Raw genomic sequence first — 16,976 nt, forward strand, 5'->3', positions numbered from 1 at the left:
CCGCCCGCGTCACTCTTCATGTTGAATTCCAACGTTATCGTGCTGGACTTTCGTCCGTCTTTATTAGTCGCTGGGTGACGGGGTGCCGATTTCACGTCATGCAGAGTCTCTGACCTGCGTCTTGACTGTTTCCATGTTGGTTGGTCCTGATCCTCAGGGATGGGAGATGATGCCGGCAGCATCAGGCGTGGTAGCCGGTTATCGCCAACTGAGAAGCTCCCCTTACGAGGTGAAGTGGGCTCGCTCACAGCCCCTTGTTTCCCAAAGTCACCGGTGGCCGATCCAAGAGCGCTATCGCTTACGGATCTCTGCCTGCTCTTCCTCTGATTACTTGGTAGCTCAGTCACAGTGTTTGGTCTGGCCAGTTGCTTTTGGGGTGCATCCTCAGGAACCAAGGCAAGGCTCTCTTTTCCGGGTGCGGTCACAGCCCGCAACTCACTTTTTCCCGTTCCCGAGATCGAACCGTTGTCAGAGGATACACCGGGCTCACCGTCGGAATTGACGGCGCGAATGCTGTACAGGAACCGCTTCAGCTCTGCGTACTCACGATTATGAAGCAGCATGCTCTCGGTGTGGCTCTTGTCCAGGCGTAGATTCTGCTTCTCCAGGTTCTGCTGGGTCTGCTTGAACGCGTTAGAATTAACCAGGTCCACCTCGGCAAGAGTGATGCTGCGCCGTTTGTTGAGGTTCTTCGTTGATGAACTCATGATTACTGATTCCGAGGCACTGATTTTCACTTCATTCAGTCAGAAACAGTTTAAAAGCAGTTTACCAAAAAGTATCATATTCTTGCAGTTCCGAAGAGTTCTTCAACTTGTTATTTCGACAAGGTATACCATGATCGATGTTCTCGTTTTTTCGTTACCATTGCTTCAATGGCGGCAACTGAACGTTCAAAGATGGCACTCGGTATTAGCTGATTTTCGTCGGAAGAGTCATAATATATTCACTCCTCGCAGACATTAAAGTCAAATCTCACCCTAAGTCCTAAGAGTTTTGTTGTGACTTTTGCCAGTTGCACTCATGTCGATTCAAGATTGTAAACGTAAAAGGTTTGTTTATTACCAAGACAATATTCAAAGGCAATTTCCTTGTCGCTATTTCACTCACTGCAGTGGTACAAAATCAGCTTTGCGTTGGTACCACTTTCACGTGTAGTATGTCCTTATATGCTGCATGAGCTGAGCATCGTCAAAATATGATTTAATCCATGACCCTTAGACGGGGATCATCCCAAAGAGTGACTCCACTAATAAACGGATCTTGGTCACTCGGTATCCTCGCCAGAAGCAGAGACAAAAGGATTCCACCTCACCAGAAGGATGCGCAAATATGACGAGTGTCTCTGTGACGGGATTTGAGCTTTATATTTGGTGTTCACAATAGGGCACCACCGGCCGCAACACAGCAGGTAAGTCCTCCCGGACAAAAGGCACCGGGTGGCTTCTTTTTGTCAATCCTCACCGGGGCGCAGAGGTTACCAAGAGGATGATGCTCCGGGCATGAATAGCAGATGAGGAGGAGATGAGGAGGATATAGGAGTGGGATTTCAACCGTCCTTGAAAAACTTCCTTCTATTTTTCGTTGGACAGCTTGAGATAACACGCGAAGCCATACTAAATAGCATGTGGAATCAAAGGAGATGATTCGTCAGAAATGAAATAAAAGATGGAACCCGATATAAAGTGCCTTTGTCATCACCAAACTGTTATAGTTTTATCCATACAGGGCACAGAATTGGAGCGAAGGTAGCATTTGTCCTGGTCTGCACGTATTAATTAAGAAGTAAGACTTCGGAGATCCGAAAATAAGGGATTGCACATGCATGCTGGCAAAGCTCGGTGAGAAGCCCTAGAAAAGAATCTTCTCTTTTGACCCATCACGTGCAAGTAACTTCTCTAAACATGCATACCATTATTCGTGCGGGCATTAAGAGGCAGCTAGCTTGTTATTTTTTCTAGGGCTACTTGCCCTTCTTGTTTTGTTGACAAACACTAGGGCATGGCAACCCTGTCATCATTAGTTACCGTTACTTGAATTAGATGTTTACATTGCCAGCTGAGAGTTAATTACGATTCGTGTAATGTAATCCCGAGGCAATGTTTACCCACATTTTGTCATAATGGGAGGCCAATTATTCGCGAAGTCGTTTCGCTTTTTTTTTTAATGGCAGGTTACATTGTTCCTTGTCTTGTGTCAACAAGACCGAATATGAAATTGATTATTTCAATAGCCTCGCTACGTGCGTAAGACATACTGAACTGGTGTAGTGGGCAATGATGTAAGCGCTTTTCTTTACCTACAATTCAACGGTATAACACGATGTCCATGCTGCAACACCCTTCCCCCCATTGCTAGTTGTTTTGAAATTGGTGTTGTATTGCTTTGTCGTGTAAATAACAAACACTTAATTCCTCGCTTATACGCCAACGACGATGGGTATGCATCATAAGTTGGAGCGGGTGGGAAGGCGGGGGTGTTATGACATTCTCCAAAATTTATTTAACTGATTTCAATGAACGCGTCATCACTGATTTAAAAGAAAATGTGCAAATGTTGCTCGCTTGCTGGAAGAAAAATGAAGGTCGAAAGATACAAAGAAAAACGTTTTGGTAGTTCTATATTTTTGATACAGTTAATCCCGCAAAAGACGGACCGATACTGTAGTACACCGTCCCGGCCTTGTGGGACACCAAGATTCTATTTTTACCGCGATTGATGAATGAAAGTGCAAGCTTCATCTTGCTAAGCTTGTTCTTTTCAAGAGGGATCAGCCAGCTTGGGTTATACCGTCAAGTGTTTTAGATGTGTTCCTTTCAAGTGGCTGTTCTCGGTATTAGTCGGTGGCTGCGGCTCTTAGTGTAACAGCTTCAGGTACTCCAGATATTTTGGAGAGACCAATATTTTGTATAACCGGCACTCCGTGTGTCCGAAGATAAGGAGTTTGCCGCCATAAGAATTAGCATCAACTGTCCTCCAAAGGTTTTAACTGTAACAATTCCTTTGCAATTTCGTCATTGTGATAAAGTTCTACATCCGAGCACATACTGTTGCTGTATCTCCCAAGGTGTCATAGGTGTGTACTTGCGTTTAGCCGGGTAGATTATACCCCCATGCTTAATCCTGTCCGTTATGTCAAACCTTTTGATGGGAAGAGAATAGCAGGATTACATACCACCAGAACTGATCTTATTTACATGTAACTGTAATACAGTTGCTTGTATGCCGTGTTATACCTTTGTCGGTTCTTTCTCATCAGGAAATCCAGAGCAGCGTTTGTAAAACTACTTATCTAGTGGCCTTTTGAAAGGCAGAGTTTTGTTTTCAAATACAGAGGGTTTAAAAGCAGAGGAGAACCAATCCACACTAGTATAAAGCAAATATAGAAAATCTGTTAATGTTTGGAAGTGGCTGATGATGTTAACGATCATTTGCCGGTTTTAACTAGAAAGAAACAAGTTTCAAAATCCCAGTAAAAAGGATAAGTAAAGCTGTTAATATTGAAAACAAAAGAATTGGAGTTTTTACAAAAACATCGTTATTATTCCAAATGTTTTCCAGTATTCAATGAAAAACTAAATTCACCGTTTGTTAACGAATGTTTTTTTTTTAGAAGTGCCATAGATAAGAAATGTTACTTCTCTGTTTGTCCGTCAATGAGGCAAATTTTCAATAAAATTGTTAATGAATGTGCTTTGTCCGGAAAAGAATTGAACACTGCCGGGTATTTTGTCGTAGCGGATTGTACTACCAAAACAAATGAACCCATGCCTCCCGGCGGGGAATCGAACCCCGGTCTCCTAAGTGACAGTCAGAGATACTAACCACTATACTACCGAGGATTAAGTCGCAATGATTCATCTTTTCATCAGCTTTTTTAGGTGACGGCATTTTTTTTTTAATGATTCGAGCAGACAAAAAAAATTAATCCGTTGCCTCCCCGGCGGGGAATCGAACCCCGGTCTCCTGAGTGACAGTCAGAGATACTAACCACTATACTACCGAGGATTAAGTCGCAATGCTTCATCTTTTCATCAGCTTTTTTAGGTGACGGCATTTTTTTTAATGATTCGAGCAGACAAAAAAAATTAATCCGTTGCCTCCCCGGCGGGGAATCGAACCCCGGTCTCCTGAGTGACAGTCAGAGACACTAACCACTATACTACCGAGGATTGATGGTAATGTTGAACGTTTTCATCATCATCATCATCATCACTTTATCCGTCGCAGACACTATAACGATATACGATATAATCCATCATGAGGCTGTTGGTTTGTTCAGTATCTAGCTATGGCGTGCATTCTTGACAATTAATCCAACAATAGAGATTCTATCAGGAATACAACATTTACATTTAATCCCTGTAATAGAGATATCTCTATTATTAATAGAGATATCTCTATTGCTAATAGAGATATCTCTATTTTTAATAGTGATATCTATTTTGGATTAAAATAATGTCAAGAATGCACGCCAGAGCTAGCACAATACTGATCTAGTCCACTGTACCCTGTGGAGACAAAGGTATAATAGGGAACAAAAGAATAAATACGTCTCCACAGGGCAATTTCTATAGGTGAATACGTCTCCACAAGGTTATCACGAACTACATATACGGGTTTTACTCAAAAACTAGGAATTTCCAAGGTGTTTTGATCAGTCGCAAATTGAAGTATTTTATGTAAGGGATATTATGTCCGAATTTCAGCCCAGGACATTAATTCTGGTCAAAATATGAGCATTTTGAAACTTTTCAATCTCAAGTTTTTTAGTACAAGAGAACAAAGAAATGACTCCACAAGGATACAAATTCCAGTTTATGTGCTTTCATTGAAGGGGGGGGGGGGGGGGGAGAGGGCTAATATACAGTGGTACCTTGCCCGGATTGGTCTCTATGCGAGGATGGGTGATAACCTTTTCCCTTCAAATTACCTGTATAATACAGTGGAACGCCACTATAACAAACATAATGAGGTCCATAAAAGAATGTTCATGTACATGTACTGGTCGTTCGCTATAGTGTTTGTGCATTTTTATAATTTAATATTTTGGGAGCCAGATTTGGGAGCCAGATGGTGCCAGATCTGGGGAATAAGGTGGATGAGCAATGAGTTCAAAGCCACAGTCCTGCAGTGCAGCCATGACGACCGAGCCGGTGCACTGTCCTGATGGAACAACGCGCCTCTAATGACTTTTCCACGTCATTTAGCCTTAACTTTTTTTTTTTTTTTTACAGTAACTTTCTCACGCAGCTGCTTTAGGTTTATTGCCGGCAGTCGACCATTAGATTCCTTTTGAATCCCCTCCCCCCCCCCCAAAAAAAAACCCCGAAGCCATCAGCTTGCCAGCTGAGTGAAAAGCCTTGGCCTTCTGCAATTCGGAGGGCGAGACTGTGGATGTTTTCACTACTTTGACTGTTTTCTGGTCTCTGGCTGAAAGTGAAATACCCAAGACTTGTCCATAGTCACAAATCGGTCGATGAAATCGGACGGATCCGCTTCAAAATGCAGCAAGTTGTCACGGTACATGATGAGTCTGGTGTGTTTCTGATCTGATCAGAAGCTACCGCACCCAGCCACCCAGCATCCTGAAACCTTTTTCGTGCCTAGTTCCTTCGTCAGAATGTTCTGTACTCTTTCATGAGAGATGCCTATAACACTGGCTATGTGGCGAATGGTCAGCTGTTGATCATGCACACGATCAACATTTCCCTCAGTGGTGGCAGTTGGCGGTCCCCCCGACTGTGGGTCATCTTTGAGGCTCTCTCTTCCTCGGTTAAATTTAGCTGTTCACCTCTTAACAGTTGCAAAGGAAGACGCACCATCCCCTAGGGTTGACACCATGTCCTCATGGATGACCGTTGGAGTTAGCCCTATCTACTGCAGGTGCTTGATGACAGCATGGCAGCCAGCAAAAGCATGGCAAACACTGCGTATCTACTCGCTTTGCTGACCTTGCAAATAAACGCACCAATGGTGGTGTATACTTTTTCCTAGCTAGGCTAAAAAAAATTCAACCGACCCTCGTACAGTACGGTTACGTCTTGAAAGTCCAAAGTCCCATTGGTCCAACGTGAAGTCCCATTGGTCTGACGAAACATAATACTGTGTAGTTCCACTTGTTCAGGTTGACTGACCCTAACCATAACCCTAACTCTAATCCTATGGGGCGTCGGACCAATGGGACGTCGGACCAATGGGACTTCGGACCAATGGGACTTTGGACCAATGGGACTTCTAAGAATGGGACTTCGAACCAATGGGACGTCGGACTAATGGGACTTCGGACCAATGGGACTTTGGACCAATGGGACTTCCACCAATGGGACTTCGGACCAATGGGACTTTGGACCAATGGGACTTCGGACCAACGGGACTTCGGACTATAGAGAAGTCCCCGTACAGGACTAGCTGTGCAATTTCATTTTTTTAGTGTTTATTTTTCTCTTTTACTCTACTGATCATGCTCATGATGTTTACAAAAAACACTAATGACAGGTAACTTTGTTTTACACCGATTGGCATTTAATTTACTTGAGATTCATCTTCCCAGAAAAGTTCCAGAATATATGAGGTCTAACAGTGGCAACGTATGTTCCTAATGGGAAGGTACTCACTTGTCACTATCTTTGAAAGCACCGGTGAAAGGAACAGAGAGATTTTACGTTTCAGAATATTTTTGTGGCAGGTACAATATAAGTGTACACTTTTTAACTTGAGATATGAGACACCTCTTCAACCAAATTACCGCCTTCTGGATGAAGGCCTCTTCCGGAACAAATGTCAAATTGAATCTTATGTCCAACAGGAATCAAGATCACGCTCAAAGTATGGGCCACTTCTGGCACAGCGTCACTGTACACTCATGGAGCCCCGACAATGGCGTTTATTTCATGCTACAATCCTGGCCAAATCTCGCTGGGCCCCCAACCCCCTGGCCCCCGTTCAATGTTGTCTCTCATTGCGCAGTGTGTGCTCCATCAGCTGGAGAGAACAACATTGATCGGAGGAGCGGGTGACCGTGGCAGGCTCAGGAAGTGTCCCAACCATTTTGGCCGGGATTGTAGCTATTATACAAAGCACTGAACAGCTCTGTGGCGTTTAATCTGATCAAAAGCTGGCATAACGTAGAATGCCATGGTCCAGTGGTCATGGTGGTTATGGTGTTTAGACTCATGTACGATGGTACGTGGGTTTGAACCCTGCCAGGAACATGGTGTGTGTGCCCTTGGACAAAACACTTAATTACAATTGACTCTAATGGGTAGCGGGCCGAACATATCAGCTGCCGCGTGGTCTGGTGGCCTGATGAACTTGGAATAATTGTAAAGCTCTGTGAGATTGTTGATCGCTATATAAGCATTACAATCTATTTTATTTATTTTATGATGCTTTCACCATTATTAGGGGCCTCTGTGAGTGTACAAGTAATTCAGTCACTAGACAGCCATGTACATACATGTACAATAGTCTTCACACAACCCTTTGGTTAGTTCCTGTACGGTTAATCAACAGTCAGAAAGAGACGAGGCTGACGTCATACAAATGTGGTGGCGATTGCAAACACTTTGGATAGGTCCTTGCGACTCCTGAGGTGGGAAGGGATGGGCACTTTGATCCTGGTACCCGTTGGGTTCCCACTGTCCTCCAACAGAACAATGTTGTTGGTGTCAAAGCGCGGCGTCATGCGGGCACCGACCTGCTTGATGCCCACGATCAGGGCCTTCTTTTTCTGGCCCCGAATGGCAACTAGAATCTTGTCTCCGACTTTGCCGATGCGCTGCTTGTTGTAGACCATGATGCAGCGGGGCGGCTTGTGTGCCGCGGCCGCCCCGAGGGTCGAGTTGTCTACGACACGAAGCCTGGACAGGAGGATGATGCCCATTGCAGGGTTGCTTGTGCTGCCAAGAAGAGTTGAGAAGTACAGTGTGGGACAATAAATTAAGGCTTGGACTCTAAGGTTACGTTTAACAATTAAATCAAATGGTGGATAAAAACTCAATGATGCGATTCCATTGGTCAATACATTGGATACACAGTTACATACATGTACATTAAAGGGAAGATACAACATTTGCAAACATCAAAAAACAAAATGATCAAATCATCACGAAATATCTTACTGGATTGTTAGGGAATGACAGTCTAAAAGTATCCTGCAAAATCGTGGCTCCTGGTGTGGCTTTTTTCTAAAAACTGCTCGTATTTATTCACATTTAGTTATTCTGCATTTTCTTTGCAATTGATTACACACCCGTGAAGGGGTACAAGCCTGCTAGACTGATTCTCTGACCTAACAATTCCCAAAAGTCTATAAATTGCTCTGTTTCATCTTGAGTGGGGTCAGGGAACCAGACTACAAGAACATGGTTGGTTTTCTTGGATTTCCCAGCATCTCTGAACCCAAAACGTGAAGCAAGTCAGTTTCACAATATTTGCTATAACATACTAATCCTCCAAATCCATTTATTTCTGAAAACTGCAGCAAAAGCAAATGTTGTACATTCCCTTTAACCATAATTTATCTTTGTTCGCTTATTTTTCTTTTTTTTTGGCTCTCAATAAAAAATACTCTATGATGAGGCCATGAGGCAACAGAGCAGAGTCTATGCATTTCTATCCCACATACCTAAAGTTAGCAGCACATATGTTGTGAATGCTTGAACTGGTGGTCCCCAGGGCCTGCCGTGAGACAAGTCGGTTGAAGTGCTGTAGCAGAAACATCTGTCAACAAAATAGATTCAGTTGACCACTTTTTCAAAGAAATTTATGCATTTGTGTGAGAGATTGTTTGGGAAAAGATTGCTGTGATATTGCACCAATTTGCAGTCAGATGACTCGTCTTACTTTCAAGTTTAGATCAAACGAATCTCAGTTTTTTCATTGTGTCATACCCACGGCATTCATACTTTAATTGTAACATATTTACAACTGTTAACCATTTTCGAAATTGCTTTGATGTGACAAGGTACACACATATTTGTTTTGGTGAAACAATGAAATTTGTAGGCGGTAGTCATTGTAGTTTCAAGACCAAGGGAGCGAGTGGCGAACGCAAATCTAAAACTTTCATTCTGATGACCTTACAAGTGATGATACATGTACATTGTACATGTATATATCAAGACATTTCTTTCAGTGCTCATAAGAAACTGAACGGCTATTTTTTATTTAGAAACAATGTTTTAAACATTAGTAACATGATGTCAGGAACGGGTACTACCTGGACTGTACACATTTTTCCGATTTCAAGGGTAAATGAAGGTAGTGGTTATTTGGCCGGTGCCGATTAACACTAGTTTAGGCCTAGGCCTATTATGAATAGTTTGCCGGATCGGAGGTTGTCACTGATTTATCCGGCAACCTAGTGTTTACTACAATAAACTTTAGACATGTTAGAAAGTTGTCACAGCCAATATAATTGATTAGCCAATCTAAATAATTTCTGTGAAAAAAAGTTCACTGAAAGGACACCGGCGCCGGTGTGACAGGTAATTCTGTCCCCCCCCCCCCCCCCCCCCCCCCCCCCGGACAAATTGACCGGCTCGTGACCCAGTAAATCTGTCCGGGGGGACACATTTACATAGGTAGATCTGTCCCCCTCCAGGTAAATATGTTCACCTGCCCAACTTAAATGTGTCCCCATGCGACTAGCACCCATACTGCGAATTGTCAGCAACTGCGCGTTGCGCCGTGCCAGTACATGCTGCAAAATTTGTGGCAGTGATTATCACATAGGCCTACATGTATGTACAAAATGAATGTGTAGGCCTATCCCATTCCCTCCACAATGGAAATTCATCCAATAGGAAATTTCTTTACGCGCGCGCTATGATGGGAACGCAGACTAATCCATGTAGGCATTACATCAATGAGACGAGGGCCATCGCGATGCATCGCCGCTATTCTTTGGCCACGCAAAGTGAGTAGCTCATCCAGTGCGTGGCCATAGAACTACCATGACTACTGCACGTCGTAGTGCATGACGGTGACCTTGCTGCATTTTCACCGTACTTCGAATCAAAACATTGTGTTCACATCTAAGAAAGATACCAAATTAAATTTTTTCATCTTCATGGAGGGCATACCTTGTACTTTTGTAGAGTATAAAAACAATATAGAGAACTGGCCTTCTGCGTTGCAAAACTGGGACAAAAAAACCTGGACTAGTGAGGGGACAGAAATAGGCTAGGCCTATACCTGGAGGGGGACAGAATTAACTAGCTGGGGAGGACACTTTTACCTAGGTAATTCTGTCCCCCCGGACAGTTTTACCGGGGACAGAATTACCGTCCACACCTGCTAACATCCATTGCAGGGATAGGAAATCGGCTACGTTAATTCAATTTTGGTGTCCGAAAATTGGGCATCACTTTGAAATGATAAATGAAATCATTGACCTTGCAGTTGCACTTTAAAAATACACACACTCATGCAAAATGACTAGATTGATTTTTTGCCTTACCCTCAGAATGTTACATATCCTTAGCAGCAATAATGACGATAAAAAGGGGCGATTCGCCAACTAAATTAGCAAGAATACTTTCAGGCCAAAGTCAAAGCGGTCGCCAATTCAACAAAAGTGAGCAGACCGCAAATAATTAATAGCGCCCTCCATTGGCCAAACCTCAATTATCTAGTCAGGTTCCCTATTAAGTCTTAGCAAAGTACCTTCTTGGTTATTATATCAGTCTGGGTTTCGAACTGTATTTTTTCCACAAAGATTACTGTGTCAATCTGCTTTTTGATCGAGGCCGAGGGTCGTCAGGTGAATCGCTTCGCGAGCTGTCACATGATTGGAACTGTAACATTGCAAAAACTTGTTTTCAGTGACTTGCAAGGTAAGGTACAATTCTCTATTCGTAAAAGTAGAGTCATGACTAGTCAGCTAGTGATGACTGACACAGTCAGTAACAAGCTGATGTCATGATGTGGTTTATTTCGCAGTGCCAGACCCCCAGCATGCCCAGGACTAGCCCCATAAATGTGGCCTATTTACTGGACTGCCTCCGTAAACATAGGCCACACATCCACATGTACAAAAATCGTGTCGACTTTGCCAAATTTTGATTTTCACATTTAGTAGCTATATTAGTCGAAATTTAATTTTTTTTCAAAAATGGTAAAATTATACATGAAATTAAAGCTCTTAATAAGAGAAATGTGATGGTACAAAAATAATTGGAAACAGTGCTTCCGTTCGAAAGTTATGGCTCCTTAAAGATGCAAATCCATGAAACCTTTCTCCGGTCATGCAGGTGGAATTCTTGGAATTTTAATTTTACATTCATTTGGTTTTCATTTTTTGTCAGATTTTGTCAAGTTATATATCAAATTGAAGCCCTTGATGTGAGCAATGCAATGGTGTAAAGAAAATTGAAATAGATGCCTCCAGTCGAAACTTACAGTTTCTTAAATGTCCGAATCATGGAACTTTAGTAGGTGATTTAAGTACACTTTCTTGGAATAATTCTACTTTCGCTATAGTTTCATATTCTCTTAAACATAGACAAATTATATATCAAATGAAAGCTCTTAGTGAGCAAAATGTAACCTTTTAAATGAAATTGTAATTATCATCTGCCATTAAAAGGAAACACCTTCTGAAAGTCACCTCTTAGTGACCTGAAAACATACCTCTTCATCATCTTTACTGTCTGTTACACAAAATCGTTTATTAGTATTTTTTTGTGAGGAAAGAAGATAATTGCCCATACATTATAAAATCTAACAGTGCATGTAAGATATTTACAATGTAACCTTTGTTTCACTGTTCTAATGTTCTTCTTCGATCACCAGGTCTCCAGCCTCAAGATCTTCAAGGAGTTTATAAGTGTAAACAGTGTCCGGTGATTCTTCGTAAGCAATATTGAACCATCCGTTTCAAATCTGTGGTGGACTCTCTTGTTGACAAGTCTAGTAGTACCACTGGGTTCTTCCTCTAGACGCTCCATGAGTTGGCCATCTCTGATCAGTTGCTTCACATTTTGTGCTAGCTCATCTGGTAGTAACTGCCTCCTCTTCTTATTACCCTCATCATCCTCGACTTGTACTGAGAAATTATATAGTTTGACATCACTTGCTATTTGTTCCAGTAGGTTCTTTCTGAACTTCAGCTGTGCCTTGAGGAGATGTAACCTTTCAGAATTAGACAAGCCTATCATTGCTTGATCCACCTGTTCTTCACTTTGAAGAAGTCCCCAGTACAATATATCATTGGCTTGTTGGATTTTGGCATTAAGTTCCTTCTTTTTTGCTGCTTCTCCCTTCCGAAATTTTTCTCTTTGGAGCTCTGCTTTTTGTTCCTTTATTTTATTCTGTCTGTCTTTGAACTCTTTTTGGAGTCTTTTCACTTGCTTTCTTGATTCTTGCAGGATTTTTTTCTCCTCTTCTTCATTTTTTGCGTCAAGCCACTCTCCAGTCTTGTTAAATGTAAACATCAGGCTTGCTTCTGCAGTTATTGTTGATATATGTGGCCTCGTTCGCAGCATTTGATCATAGAATGCAAAGATTGTTTCACAATACTTATTGTGCTTTGCTGTGCCTTTTGCTGCTCTCATTTCTTCAGTAGCAGCTGCATATTTTCCTTCTGGTAGATGATCATGGTACAGTCTCTGTGTTAACTTGGCCAAGACGGGGAGAACAGAACCCAGAACTACTAGGCAATCAGCGTCAACTTCTGAATCAGCTATGACAGCTTTGTACAAGACATCATCTTTTATGTTAACATCTGGAAAGGGACGTTTTTTCCTGTCATGAAATCCTCCAAGTTGTTGTTAGACACATCTTTGAGGAATGTAACCAACTGAAGGTATCGTTCATTCATGTCTATTATATTGATGTTTGGATCTTCTATCAATTTCCAGAGTGGAGTCGTGACGAGTTTGCAGATAAGACCCAACGCCTTGCACTCAGCCAGAAAGAATGGGACCTTTAGGTCATGTAGTACCCAGGTTGCACTGCCCTCTTTCTCTAAGAAGTCCACCATTTCTTGGTGCAGCCAGTATATGCAGCAGGCATTGTGAAACAAGATGTTAAATCTGTTACCACGATATGGTGTGAGAGGAAGACTTCGGTAGCCAGCGGCCTTAATGAAATAAATGAAGACAAGAGAAAGACACACAGAAAGAAGAGAAAAAGTGAAGTAGTTAATCATCTTACCATATCATATACGATCTCTTTAGTTCAAGTTCCAAGGATATTCACGACAGTCTTGAGGTCGATCTTGAACAATGTGCTTTTAAATTTAATGTAAAAGATAATGTAATGTTTATTTTAATAATAAAATTATTGTTACCTATTATGTCCGCCTGCCTGCATCAATCCGACTTTTTTTAAAAATATGACGGACCCCCCCCCCCCTCCCCGCAAAATCACTGAATCTGCCCCTGCCACACCACCATCACCAAGGTCCAAAGCCACCATGCATTATCACCATTATTTAATTATGGTACCTTCATTGATGACCATCATAGCACCATCATCATTGGCCATATCCCATTTATGTGGGAACTTTCATCACCATCATCCATAATTCTTTTCATCAAAGCCATCATTTTTTTTATCCTTTTTGTTGTCATTAACATGGGCGTCGTGAGGAGGGGCAACCCCCCCCCCCCCCCCAGAAAAAAAAAAAGAAAAAGGAAAAAAGGAAAAAGAGTTGCGAAGCCATATTGCTGTAATTTGATTGGGGGGGGGGGGTAGGGCAAATGCTCCCCTGCTCACGCCGGAAAAATGATAAATTGAGAATATAAATATTAACAAGTTAATGAATTTTTGGGGAAAATTTGCTTTGCCCCCCCCCCCCCCCCTGGAAAAAATCCTGGCGACGCGCCCATGACCATTAATCATAAAGTCACACGCTACTAGTTATTAAACGTGATGGACGCAAAATCTGGCGAAATCAAGAAGGCACCCAAGTTTTGTTTTTGTCAATTTCGCACTGAGCGAAACAGATTTCAGCTTGAAATCTGGACTTTCTAGGCAGAAAATAAGCCACTAAATCCATTTATGGGTGTTTAAAAAACGTCCCCTAAAGTCTTACCTTCTAAAAACTGATTCAAACTCGAGCAAAATGATGATTTTCTGTACCAGTGATACAAAAAACTCTTTTTGGGGAACTAATCCATCGATTTTGATCGTGAAAGTAGCTTTCATAACAAGAAAAACTTCTCAGGTTACTTCCTGACCTTTTAAAACGAGTATAAAGGTCATTTAAAGCGGAAAACACGTCATTTTTGTGACCGCCTTCAACCCCCAACTTCCGGGTCATTCAAACAAAAATGGCGATCGTGAATTCGGCCACGAAAAATCAGTGCTATGAAAAACTCATCAAAAGTCACTTTTTTTACGTCCAAAATGTAAGAAATCTTTCAGTGACATAATTTTGATAACATTTCACGCAAGTTTGGGAAGTTTGGGGGTGAAAAACTGAAAGGTGAGTGTTCTGTAGCGATTTAAAATTCGGTAATTTTACGTGCGCCGCGAATACAAAAGGTCAATATCGCGAACCCGCTGCGATAGCTACATTTAGGCTTAGTTTGTAGGATTTTTTTGCTTTAGAAGCATACTCACCCTCTTTATAGGCTAGTCAGAGGGTTTCGATCCATCTCGGACCCAAACCAACTCGGACCCAATCCAACTCGGACCCATGCCAACTCGGACCCACTACCAACTCGGACCCATGCCAACTCGGACCCACTACCAACTCGGACCCACGACCAACTCGGACCCACTACCAACTCGGACCCATGCATGACCAACTCGGACCCATCGTTTTCAATCATTCGAAATCGTTTTCAATCATTCATTTCAAAAAGTTTGTCCACTTCTCATCTGTTATTATTTACAGTGATGCTGTTTAGAATAAATTTTCATTGTAATTGTAAGGTAAATTATCTCATATCTGTATTGCAGCAGTATAACATTTTTAAGCGCATTAAAATGCTATTTTGAAATGCACTTTAACTTGAAGTGTAATTATTTATTTATTATTTTCATTTGTTTTCCATTAAAACATATTGCGCTTTAAAAGTTTAACCAATTGTTTATTTTCATTAAAACATATTAATTGACATCGTTCACACCATCTTGCTAAATTTAACAGCAATTTATTTCATTTTTAATCCAAACTTCAACGTAACAAGTATACAAATTAAGAACAGATCTTCATAGAAAAATAAAATTGGAAAGTATGGCATTAAAACATAAACACTTTCAAACATAACATTATTAACTCAATAAATATAAGTAAACATAAGTCACTAAATAAAATAAATAAGATATAAAAACGAAGTCTATTCTAATCTCTATTTAAAAAAACCCCACATAAACACCATTGCATACACTGCAAGAAAAACTCCACACAGCGGCAATACAAGAAAACAACAAAACTAAAAACCCCATTCTGCCCAATGTAATTACAGAATATCTTCACTTTATAAGCACTAACATTAAGATCACCTATAACTATAATCTCTGAAACTAAAACTGTTGGGTCCGAGTTGGTCGTGCTTGGGTCCGAGTTGGTAGTGGGTCCGAGTTGGTCGTGGGTCCGAGTTGGTAGTGGGTCCGAGTTGGTAGTGGGTCCGAGTTGGCGTGGGTCCGAGTTGGCATGGTTCCGACTTGGCATGGGTCCGACTTGGTTTGGGTCCGAGTTGACCTGATACCAGTCAGAGAGTGCTGCCTTTTTCAGATGTCTAATTTTTGTGAAATTTCATGTTGAAATTTTGATACGCAAACGTGTAAAAATGAATCTGGAAATTTCACGAAAAATATACATCTGAAAAAGGCAGCACTTTCTGATTAGCCTATAAAGAGGGTGAGTATGCTTCTAAAGCAAAAAAACCCTACAAACTAAGCCTAAATGTGAAAATCAAAATTTGGCAAAGTCGACACGATTTTTGTACATGTGGATGTGTGGCCTATGTTTACGGAGGCAGTCCAGTAAATAGGCCACATTTATGGGGCTAGCCCAGGACGGCCAGTGCCAGTCATGCCAGTACAGTTGATTGCCGGGTTCCGCAAATGGAAATGCATCTTTGGCGCCCGGCGGCACAAAAACTTACTTGTAATTGAAGTTGTAATGATCATGGTCATGCCTAGACCCATTGTATACAACGCCACACGCTTCCCTCGCGAAATCATTATATCTTTTGATCCGCTACATATTATTATAACTGTTGTGCCCATTCTTGAAAATCACGCAATCTTAAGAATGTGCGCGCATTCTTAAGAATGAGCGCCCATTCTTAAGAACGAGCACGCGTTCTTAAGAATGAGCGCTCATTCTTAAGATTGGGTGGGAATATCACGTGCACAATTTATGAATTTGGCCCAATCTTAACAAACATTGCACGACATAATTATGTTAAATGAAATGTATAGCGGTTAAAAGGGAAACAATTTATATAAAGAGGAAAGAAAATGTTCTATGCTTCTGTACTCGTATAACTACGATAATTTGAATCAAATTAAACCTGTTATTATTGCTTTTTTCTGCCCACTATGGGAAGTTTTGTAATAACGGAGGACTGGGAACTAGTCTGGGAAGTGCTTTGTTTAGGCTAGACAAGTTACAAGTCCCTGTATGTATCATATGCATGCCAAGAAAAAAAAACGATGTCCAGAAGCTGCCAAAATTGCTCTTTTGACTAGATAGAATCCAGCTCTGCGACGTAATGGTGGGGTGTGAACAATAAATTGGTGGCAATTTAAATGGGAAATAGCATTAGCACTATGGGATGTCGCAGTATTCATTCTCATTCTTCACATTCTTCATTCTTACGTTCCCCCCCCCCCCCCCCCCGTTTTTTATTATCCCAAAAATCAGAATTTAATTCTTTCCACTAGTATTATTATGTCTCTTATTTTTTCCCAGTCCCCCCCCCCATATCAATTCGCCTATACTTATATCCACTCTACTTTTCAGCGCCTTGCGTTGCAACAGTATAATTATTGAGAATCAGTGAACGAGG

General features: G+C 41.6%; 2 protein-coding genes and 2 non-coding genes across 8 annotated transcripts in view; 1 reads left to right on the forward strand and 3 right to left on the reverse strand.

The window, feature by feature from the left end:
* Positions 1 to 3,936: 3,936 nt before the first annotated feature.
* On the reverse strand, positions 3,937 to 4,008 carry Trnad-guc. The gene has a single exon. It is a non-coding gene; the product is annotated as a tRNA-Asp (tRNA).
* Positions 4,009 to 4,100: 92 nt separating this feature from the next.
* On the reverse strand, positions 4,101 to 4,172 carry Trnad-guc. The gene has a single exon. It is a non-coding gene; the product is annotated as a tRNA-Asp (tRNA).
* Positions 4,173 to 6,503: 2,331 nt separating this feature from the next.
* LOC119742454 (39S ribosomal protein L14, mitochondrial-like) lies at positions 6,504 to 10,613 on the reverse strand. The gene is made up of 3 exons (XM_038218391.1): positions 10,466 to 10,613; positions 8,630 to 8,724; positions 6,504 to 7,901 (listed from the first exon to the last, which is right to left on the reverse strand). Exons 2-3 carry the CDS (start codon positions 8,722 to 8,724, stop codon positions 7,538 to 7,540), a joined length of 459 nt encoding a protein of 152 aa, XP_038074319.1. The 5' UTR covers positions 10,466 to 10,613; the 3' UTR covers positions 6,504 to 7,537.
* Positions 10,614 to 10,727: 114 nt separating this feature from the next.
* The window catches only part of LOC119742426 (calcium permeable stress-gated cation channel 1-like), an 87,757-nt gene continuing 81,508 nt past the window's right edge, over positions 10,728 to 16,976 (forward strand). For 4 of the 5 annotated variants that reach the window (XM_038218346.1, XM_038218370.1, XM_038218362.1 and 1 more), the window contains exon 1: positions 10,728 to 10,841. The gene's annotated coding sequence lies outside the window, so the exon portion shown is untranslated. The remainder of the gene's footprint in view (positions 10,842 to 16,976) is intronic. The other variant, XM_038218353.1, reaches the window with a different exon arrangement.

The sequence above is a fragment of the Patiria miniata genome, unplaced genomic scaffold (assembly GCF_015706575.1).
Source record: "Patiria miniata isolate m_02_andy unplaced genomic scaffold, ASM1570657v1 HiC_scaffold_11, whole genome shotgun sequence".
Taxonomy (NCBI): Eukaryota; Metazoa; Echinodermata; class Asteroidea; order Valvatida; family Asterinidae; genus Patiria; species Patiria miniata.

What these genes read in the sequence shown, in the direction of transcription:
- LOC119742454 (XM_038218391.1), bottom strand. Translation starts at nt 8,724, where the DNA reads ATGTTTCTGCTACAGCACTTCAACCGACTTGTCTCACGGCAGGCCCTG. An exon ending in ATATGTGCTGCTAACTTTAG is followed by an intron (nt 7,902 to 8,629) that starts GTATGTGGGATA and finishes TCTTCTTGGCAG; the next exon opens with CACAAGCAACCCTGCAATGG.